The 10,494-nt window shown below is 48.4% G+C and overlaps 1 protein-coding gene across 1 annotated transcript; it reads left to right on the plus strand.

The window, feature by feature from the left end:
* Positions 1-2,879: 2,879 nt before the first annotated feature.
* Positions 2,880-5,993, plus strand: LOC142803602 (uncharacterized). The gene is made up of 3 exons (XM_075888918.1): positions 2,880-2,989; positions 3,599-3,891; positions 5,530-5,993. The coding sequence occupies exons 1-3, from the start codon at positions 2,908-2,910 to the stop codon at positions 5,797-5,799; spliced, it is 645 nt and encodes a 214-aa protein (XP_075745033.1). The 5' UTR covers positions 2,880-2,907; the 3' UTR covers positions 5,800-5,993.
* Positions 5,994-10,494: the final 4,501 nt, after the last annotated feature.

Raw genomic sequence — 10,494 nt, forward strand, 5'->3', positions numbered from 1 at the left:
CTACTGCGTCTATCATGATATATGGTGTTTTTTAAGTGTGAATACACTTTATAAGCGACCCCAAACCATCCACCGCCGTCGGCGGCGTCCGCAGTCTTCTCTCTATCTTTAAAAGAAAGAGGACTTGGCGGGCCGCAGCGCGACGCTCTACCGAATAAGCCACGGACGCGTCGCTGATATCGGTGTCAGTAACGCGCCTTATACCCCCTCCCCTTTCGCTCGCTCCTCCGCTCTCCTCGCTCGCTGCAGCTGCGCGCGCACCCCTCTCTCTCGCGCGCCCGCCTTCTCTCTCAGTCTCCCGTCGAGAGCGGGTCGTGAGGGGGAGTAAAGTTAAAATCCGTTGGCATTCGCCAGTGAGTTAACGTAAACTCCCCCGTGTGATCAAATTGCGATTCCCAGGAACCATTACACCATAAAGGCACCATAGTGTGATTAATAAATATAATAGTGCGAATTAATAAATACCCCTCATAGCATCACCCCGTGTATTCGCACTTAACCATGTTCACCCTCGGGGAAAATGCTTGGGAGTTTTTTTGAGATGTTACACTCCAACCACACACACACACACACACACACACACATATATATATATATATATATATATATATATATATATATATATATATATATATATATATATATATATATATAATATATATGTGGTTCACATAATATCAGTTCTGTCTTTTGTTTCACAGCGGACTAATAACAGGGGGGAGGCATGTTTCACCAAGCCGAAAGAGAAGGGGTGTCCCTCTTTTCACCAAACTGCAAAGACCGGGGCATCTACAATTACCGGCAGCGTTATGTATACACCTGAAAATTACCATCTGTATATAATCATCATGAATAAAAACTAGCTATACATTGAGAGACTCCCTAGTTTAAATCCGAAAATTGAGAAATGCCTCCTCCGCCTGTGGTAACCCCACCCCAACCCCCCTCAATAATAGCAGAAATAAACGCTAAGCATGTATAAGCATGGGCAAGTGGTCAACAACAACAACAAAAAAACACGCATTTGAGCATTGCTACCTGCAAGTCGATGAGCTGAATATATCTTGCATGTGCTCATTGACGGAAGAATCTGTATCACAGAACACACTGCGTCAGTCCTGATATAAATTTATTTAAGACAACGACCAAAAGGTCCAAAGTAGGCCCTGTTATGGAAAGCTGCCGTTATGACATCGAGCAAAACGAAGATTTGCTCGTGTCTGTGACGAACGATTAGATATTTAGATAGTCGCTCACAATTGTGCCTGCATACTTGAAGTGGCCTTTGTGCCAGCTATCCGAACCAACCGTCTGTGCGCATAAAAAACGTACTCACACTACCCCTCCTACTGCCCCTTCTGTGGATCCGTACCGACGGTGTACCACTCCACGTGGGAATGCTCTGCCCCACAGGGCGTGCCTCCCATTCCCAATCCCACCCCTTCCTCTTGGTAGTCTGCACTGCTCAGCTTACGCCGGCAGGAACAGCAGCAGCTGGTCCAGCGGGCTCGCAGGGTCGCGCAAGGCAATGGAGCCCTGGACTGAGGGCCCCACCCAAAGAAGGCTCGGTGTGCATTTGTTATTAATAAATGTTTATTCTCTCTCTCACATTGCCAGTTTGAATGCGTACAAGTCCCGTTTTTTCCCGGTTAAACGTGATATCTAAAGCTTTTAAAACTTCGAATATTAAATCCTAAAAATATTCGGAATTTTTTTTTATTTCGTTACATCTGTAAACGTACGGTGGCGCTCGTATCGCACAATCTCCAAGAACTGGGTGGGCGGGCCCCGGTTTCAATTCGGGGGGAGAAAACGTACTCGCATTGCTAGTTTGAAAGCGTACAAGTCACGTTTTCCCCGGTTAAACATGATATTTAAAACTTCGAATAATAAATTTTTAAATTACTCAAGATTTTTTTTTATTTCATAACATCTGTAAACGTATGGTGACACTCAAAATCTCCAAGAACTGTGTGGGTGGGCCCTGGTTTCAATTCGGGGGGAGATCGTGCCCCTGTTACGTAGTGAACTCTCATTCATAAAGCCATGGAAGAGCTTGAGCCAATGTAATAATTATATAAGTGGTTTTGCATCCCAAAACCGCAATATGATTATGAGAGACGCCGTAGCGAAGGGCTCCGGAAATTTCGACCATCTGGTGTTCGTTGACGTGCTCTGACATCGGACGTGCCTCTGCCATTCCGCCTCCACCGGTATGCGACCACCGCAGCCGGAATCGAACCCGCGACCGGTGGGTCTGCAACCGGGTACCGTAAGCCCTTATCCACCATGGCACACAGAACTTGAACTAGGTTGACCAGTCGAGAAAGGCATAACAACCAAAGACGAGGCGAAGACACAACAGGCGTTTAATGGTTGCGTGGTAGCGATGTGTTCCTAGTACGACGAAGTTGAAGTGGTGAGGAGCAACGGCGGCAGATCGCGCGGGCTACAAATAGCTTTGAAAGGGTATAAACTTCATTTGTTTACTTGGCATCATAACGCGCTAGGTCCTGTCAGTCTTTTTTGTCCCGTGTGTACTCCAAATAGCATTCGATGAAGGCAGCATCCTTGTTATATATAGTACTAAGGAGGTCCGTCCGCTGGATGACTCGGCATCATTGTAGGACTTCTAGCGCTTGCGTGGACACTACAATTATTAGGGAGGGAAGTCCAGCACTCCAACTGCTCAATTAAACAATTATTATATTACTACTTCCGGAATATATACTTGCCCCCAAAACAACCCGCTGACAAGTTTCTGGCCTGCGCCGTCTGATGAGCCGTCGCGGTTGGGAAGGGGCATACCCACTGCACCTAATTAGTTTACCACGCGCGCCTGCGTGAAGAAGACATTCGCGAGCGGGGAGCTCCTCAAGGAAGGTGCCGGCGCTGCGTTCCCCTCCAATGTCGTGGGCTGTGCTCGCCCGGGCGCTCCTGGTGGCCGTCCTCCTGCTGGACGCCGGACGCCGCGGGCATGCCGCCTCCCGTGAGTGTGTGCATGGCTGCACTGCATCGCATGGTTCTCCGACATCACGCAGCTAGAGCTGGCAAACACGAGTTCCTAAGCGTGCGCTGACCGCTTTGGGGAATACGACGCTTGTCTGTTCTCGAGTGCAGGAGTGTACTAGTTACCCGTTAGCTGTACACTCAACAGTGTGCTCATCGGCTGTGTACTCGTCGACAGTGCTCATCACCAGCAACTGTATAGCACGTGTAGCCCGGCTCGCTTCCCTTTACTCGCTATGTACACAGCAGTCCACTGTACAGATCTCGAGGAACATCGGAGCCATTTACTATTCGGCAATAGCGCTGCCGGCATTGCCGCTCGGCGCCATTGCCGGCCGGTGGCTGCAAAAGGTTTTGCACAGAGCCTGCTGACGTAGTGCGCCACTCGCTCCGACATTCCCCTCGGCAATGAACCGCTCTTGTATTATATATGAGCACGCCTTCGCAAGATTTGTACCATATATGTCGCACACCGTATCATAGAGCTGTGTTCTCTGTTACCAGCTGACATCTATTGCGCACAGCGTACGATATAAGCGATTACAAGGACGCCAAAAGGCAAACGATATTTCTTGCTCGCGGTGCGCAGACGACGGAGAACCTCCGGTCGCCGAGCTCACCTGGCGGCGGATAGTGGCCGAGGACAGCAGCGTCAAGAAGAGCGACTCGGCAACACCGCAGTCAGGAGGCAGCAAGCAGCCCTCCAGCGGCGGCGGCGACGACGATGGCGTCATGGCTGTGGCCGAAGTCGGCAGGCCGGGCAAGATCGTGCTGCTCTCGCCCGGACAGCTGCTCAACGACACCGGAGCGTACCGCGTATCCGGCGACGAGCGGGTCCGCAAGGCGGCGGGCTTCGAGATCGCTTACGACTACTACTTCAAGGCACGCCCATTTCCAGAGCCGCCATTTCATGCTCGATCGTCCATCCCTCGCGGACAGCCTTCCGTAACACGGCTGAACCGTCGCGCTGGTCAAGCACGAAAACGCGTGGACCGTTTTCACAGTCGGATTTCGGTGCCACCCTGCTGCCGTTTTGTATCATCAACGACTAAATGAACAGAGCTGCGGTGGCATGCGCATGATTACCGTCGAGTTGGCGCAATCGACTACTCCTTTGACCTTATCAATTCACGTCACGAGATAGAAAAATAAGAAAACATTCGTCTACTATCACAAGGTGGCGGCGCCCGTACGTCTTACGTAAAATAGTCCGTACGCATCGCTACGAAATAGACACTAAGTTGGGCGTACGTAACGAGCCTACGTACGCGGCACGGTATACGTTGCGTACGCTGCATGCGAAGCGCTCAACAACACCTTTAGTTCACCGTATATTGACCGTACCAAGATACGTTTGATTCAACTAGACGTATGTTATTAGAAATAAAACAGCAACAGGTCCAGGCGCTCGCGCACACAGCGCGCTGTAAATGGTTTCTGTCAGGACTTCCCTGAGGCGCCAAGCAATCTCTTCCCACTGCTCCGGATGCCTAAACGGATCGCTGGCTTGTACTTCCGCTAGCAGCGCAACATCGTCCCTCAAAGTAAAATATACTCGATTTGGGCCGGCTTTGTTGTTCTCTGCGTTCGACGCCATGCATCGCTGCCGTTTTGCTATCTCTGGTTCCTATTTCAATCGAGATACCGCGAGAGCGTCACGCCGCGTACGTTTCACCTCGTCACGTTTACGCACGCCGCGTTTTTGTTTTGTTTTTTGCGGGCGTACGCGCGAATCTCTGAAATCGATACGTTGCGTATATTGCACATGCGCAGTTCTCTCCCGTGGCAGTGTTGCGTATGTGGGCTCGTTGCGTACGCCCAACTAAAAGTGTCTAAATAACTGCCCGAGTTGCACGCTTCAAGTTCACACCGGGAGCACGTCGCAATCACATCAGCGACAGAAAAAGCCGCGTTTACGTTGCAGCTACCTATCGCACGGTGATATCATAGAATAAGGAACCGCGATGTGCCCACTACGCGTGCCAACTCTTCAGAGACGCGCTTTATCATGGCCGGAGAAGTAGGCGGGAGCGCATTCGTCTCCCCTTTATTGTCCAGTCATGGTAGTGTTCCACGGCCGAACTAGAATGGCAGCGCTGCTGTTATGTATGCCGGTCATGTTGCCAACGCTGGGCTTCTACGCCGTTCTCTCGTAAGCACGCTTGGTTGCTTGCGGGATGCGATACTCTTCTTTCAGTGACGAAAATCTCTCGTGGACCGGTCGTCTCCAGTGAAGGCTATTCCCAGTCGCGCAACACATTCCGGGCGACCGGAAGTTCCTCGTTGCGAATCTCGGGGCATATATCTCATTGCAAATATCTAGAATTCGTTAACGATATCATCCGTATCTTGAATTTGGCGTCCCACAAGCACGATATTATTATGAGAGACATCGTATCCTGAAATTCCAACCATGTAGTTTTCTTCGATGAGCACTCGCATCGTATAGTATAGTACATGGTCTAGTATGAGTTGATCCTCCTGAAGCGCATTTCATAGGTCTTCTCTCGCAACGCGCAGCCTCAGGACCCGAGCGTGCCGAACAACAGCTTCAAGAGCATGACCAAGAAGTCGATGCCGCTGATCCTGGCCACGTCTTTCCTCATCATCCTGATCGTGTGCATCGCGGTGTGCATCAGCGGCATCTGCTGGGAGCGCACGCGAAGGCTGGTCGCATCGCGCGTGTCCTCTGGCGGTGGCCCAGTGGAACCGTCCGACCTGGCGCCACGAGACGCGGCCGCGGGAGACTCGGGAATCACTGTCTACGGCAACGACAAGTACATGATTTAAAGCGGGCCTCATCATCGCGTACGTCATCGTCAACGAAAAAATAAAAAAAAAAGGAAGCCCTTCGTATACCCCTTCGAAGTGGCGGATGTGCACGGATCCTTCGCTCCTTAATAAACGGAACGAATGTTGCGAAACAAGCTTCCCTCATTATCCACAAATAGCTGTCCGCGTTTTCGAAAAATAATAAACAAATTGGACCCTCGCCAGTTAATTTTTTTTCTAATAATTTGGACCAAGGAATTCCGATTTTAAAAGGCCATTATCCACTTTCAAAGGGCATGTTCAAAGCTGACAACCATCAATTGAAGGTAGCGCACCTCCGTCAGCGGCAGCAACCTCGTAAGGTATGTCAGCGTCTATTCCTAATACGAGCAAACAAATGTGGTCTTTATTTTGAAGTATTTGTGCTTGTATGTGCACGTGTTTGCGGGTTCAAACCTTCCAGGCTTCTAAAATACACTAGGTGTGTTCACATAAATTTGTGCTCAGATATATCTTCATCTAAGATTTCAGAGCGTTGGGCGTTATAATAATAATAATAATAATAATAATAATAATAATAATAATAATAATAATAATAATAATAATAATAATAATAATAATAATAATAATAATGCGTTCATTTTTTTTTCCATCAACATAAGGATGGTCACAGAACGGTCTGGACTTGCGACGCTGACACCGCGCCGGAATTTCTGCGAAACGAGCTCTTTAACTCTACCGCGTAAAAAATTAAGGGACGTAAAACCAGGATTATTACAATAATGTAACACATTTTCATTGAAAATAAATATCATAAGAATATATGTTACGACTTATAATGCATAAGTTCTGATAAACGCCGAGTTTCCTCGTCACTAAGGTCGCCACCTCGCCGTGTGTGATGGCGTTGACAAAACTGCACCATGGCCGTTCTGGAGGCTCGATCGCTTCCTTTACGGCCTGCGCATGGGGGGCTGTTTCTACCTTTCTTGAAATGTTTGCGCAGGCACACGGGGAGACAGAAGAGAACACAAACAGGCGCAATCTGAATGGTTTATTTTTTGAAAACATTTACTTAATAACCCTAAGATCTGCGCAACATGGTCTCTAAAAATATTTTAACTGAGCACATGTCTACTTACTATCACAAGCTCAATGAACAGCAGATAGGAGCGAATTCTTTTTTTTTTTTTTTTGCTAGCAAGGCAACCGCAGGGTGGCTAACGCATTTATCTGCCGTATAGTCACTTATAGTCCGCTGACATATAGGCATAAGAAAATGCTTGCTGCAAACGACGGTGGTGGGAAACTTGTTATTAGTCACAAGATTTTCCCGTGATTTATCCTCATGAGCAGTGGATTGGTGAAATGACACGCCGGCAGTCTTTTCAGTTCACGACTTGCGAAACCACACACAACAGCACATAAAAGGATGTGCGCGCTGTCCAAACGCTGCAGAACACCAAGCACACATAAAAGTCACTTCGTAAAAGCCTGCAGGCAGGCAAGAACGCGAAAAAACACGCCTGGAAAACTCCCTGTGACACGTATATTCAAGCGCGGTGCACACGGCAGGAAACTACTGCTCGAATGACACGACCGGTCAGCGATCCCTGGCTTCATGAGTAAGCAATGCGATATTGCCCAATAGACTATAAGGGCTCTCTACTCCTCGGTGACGTCACCCCATTATGACGGGCAATGACTCAATGTACATACCACACGTTGCGAATCCATTCGTTCATGCTGTCTCCACTTTCCCGAAAGCGCCAACAAAGCAGATCCAACGTAGTGTGGTGACGCTCCAAGAGGATGGTATGAAGACGCCTTCTTGACGCAAGATCAAAGGAAGCCCCACAATACTATTCAGATAATACAGATATTTAGTGCCGGGAACAGCAAGTGGCTTAGGTATACCCACGCTCTTGCATTCATTGGCACTCGCATATCGATAACATCTGTTCTAAGGCAAACAAAAAACTGTATTTCCTAAAAAAAGAAAAACTGGAACATGCCACACCAGATGTAAAGCTAACTGCTTACAAAACATTCATACGTCCTGTCTTAGGGTACGCTAGTATTGTATGGTCGCCTCACCAGAAGGTGTTGTAGACAAAAACTGAAAGAATACAAAAATTAGCAGCCCGTTTCATATGCGGTAGATACCGACGCACACACTCAGTCACAGCTTTGTTGAAGTCCTTTGGGCTTGAGTCTGGAATATCGCAGGCGAAAACATCGCCTCAAATTTCTTTTTAAGATTATAAGCGGGTAAACAAAGATAAATAAGGATTTATATATTCAGCCCCCTGGAAGGCGATGTGATCGTCTTAATAATAGTAGAGCAATTCAACCTTATTTCACACGCACGAATGCTTTCCGCCACTCCTTTTTCCCAGACACAATAGATATGTGGAATAGTTTACCCAATGCGGTTGTGCAACAAACATCAGTGGATTTTGAAAATGCATTGGATGGTTTTCTTTGTAGTGATGCGTGCTAAATGCTGTTGTGAGCACTTATTCGTTGATTTTTATGTGTGTAGTCGCTGTTGTTTGTTTCTTATTTTTTTATTGTTGGTTATTGATCTCGTATTTATATGTGCTTTTGATTTTTTTTTGTGCGAACGTTATGTACTTTGTGACACCCTCCCTGTAATGACCCCAAGCACGGGGTTGACAGCATCAAATAAATAAATAAATAAATAAATAATAAATTAGCGCTTCAAGCCGCACTCATGTGGCATACAAAAAACGTAAACAGCTTTCAGGCCCTGGTACTAACACACTACACACGTCGCAGCGCCGAAGTGTTTAGCCGCTACCAGATGGCCGGTAATCTCATTGTCATGGTGACCGAACATATGATGGTTCTCGGGAAGAGTTTGACAACCACACAGTGAAGTGGTACTTATCATCCCAAAACCACAATATGATTGTAAAGGACGCCATAGTGGGAAACTCCGGGAAATTCAACCACCTGGGCTTCTTTTTTTTTTAACGTGCACCTAAGTGATAAATCTAAAGACACGAGCCTCAAACATTTTGGAATGCAGCGAATATATTATAAGGTGTTTCAAAATGAAATTTTCGTAGCATTGTGTGTGCGTATTGACTGCCCAGTGCATGAGAGCCGAGAAAGCCAAACTTTCCCCACACGCACCCATCAGTCAGTCAGTCAGTCAGTCAGTCAGTCAGTCAAAGAACTTTATTTGGTCCTGAGAAGACGAGAATGCCCCCGTCAGGGGGTACCGTCTGGGGGCCCCGCCCACGATGGCACCGGGAGGTTAAAGCTCTCGGCGACTTCGTGGGCTCTCTGGACAGCCCTTACAGTTCACAGTTTCGCGTGGCTCATCGAGCGCCGTGCTGCGCATGACTGAGGAACAGTGACATCATACGGCGCTCTGCTGGTGTGCCAGAGACTTGGAAGCTCCTGGGGTGACGTGTCCCTGGTGGGCTGGTGCTTGACTCGCTAGCCCGTTTGTCTATCTGTCCGTCCATCCATCCATCCGTAGCTCACGCTACTTATATCCTGGCATAGCCGTGCTAAGGCACCACTCCTTTTTTTTTTCTTTGAAGTCTTATCGTGTGCATTTTTAGACATTTCCTTAACGGACATACGGCATTGAAGTCTTGGTGGACCCCGGATGACGAAAAACACCTTCGTGGATGGATGGATGAAAAACTTTTATTGGGGTCCTGAAGGATTCCACCCCCGTTTTATAGGGGTAGGATCGCGGGCCGCTCCCACGTTGGGACGGGGAGGCCCAGCCTCACCGCCGCATCGTGGGCCTTCTGGACAGCCTTGAGTTCGTGGTAAACAAAAAAATATAGAGAAATAAGACTGGGAAAATGTGCAAGCTACGTTATATTATTTAGGGGCAAATGACCTGCGTCTAGGCTTGTCTGTTGTGCGTTGTCGATGACGGTGATGATCATGCAAAGTGCCCAATATATGCAATGACGATGAAGAAAAATTACATCATCTCCCTCTAAAGAGAACCATGTGTAGATCTGCGAAGCAGTGGGCGCGAACGCTTACATCAACGCCGCCGCTTATCGTGACGCTGCCCAGGAGAGAAACCAGGGAATGGGGGGGGGGGGCGGAAAGAACACAGTGCTGGACCGGTGTTTTCTACTGGAACATGCGAATCGCTACTATTGAACAATGAGAGACAGAAGGCTCCGATTGGACACAGAGGCCCGCAGTCCGCTTTTAGTTAACGCACATGCTGCAAATATGTATTGTTCAGCAACGCACAGGAGAAATCGCCCACCGGCACTACCTTGGAGGCCAGGAGACAGGGCCGGGATGAGAGTTGGCTAGCACACGCTGCCTGCGACGACTTTGCAAGGCGAGAGGGAGGGTAAGGAGACGGTCATGCGCAACAAGAGGTGGTCATGCCGCACACCGGATTGAGCTCAACTTTAATATACTTCGCATCTATAAGCGCGGTCCAGACAACTCATTTTCTTTCTGCCACGAAAACTAATGTGAACACGCCTGTTACAATGTTGGTTCAAATGCAGCGCCCCCACGCGGCGCTGATAGTTGTGTTGAGCTGTGCAAGCCTGGCACAGCGGCGAAGTGGCTGTTTTGAAGACAATAAACCACAGTTCGTCCTGGGCGTACCTGGGCTAAGGGCTCAATATGTTCTCATGTTCTTCGCGGGCCTGATGGCCTACTGTTCACGGTAGTCACTACCGCCTGGCC

The sequence above is a fragment of the Rhipicephalus microplus genome, chromosome 3, assembly GCF_043290135.1.
Source record: "Rhipicephalus microplus isolate Deutch F79 chromosome 3, USDA_Rmic, whole genome shotgun sequence".
Taxonomy (NCBI): domain Eukaryota; kingdom Metazoa; phylum Arthropoda; class Arachnida; order Ixodida; family Ixodidae; genus Rhipicephalus; species Rhipicephalus microplus.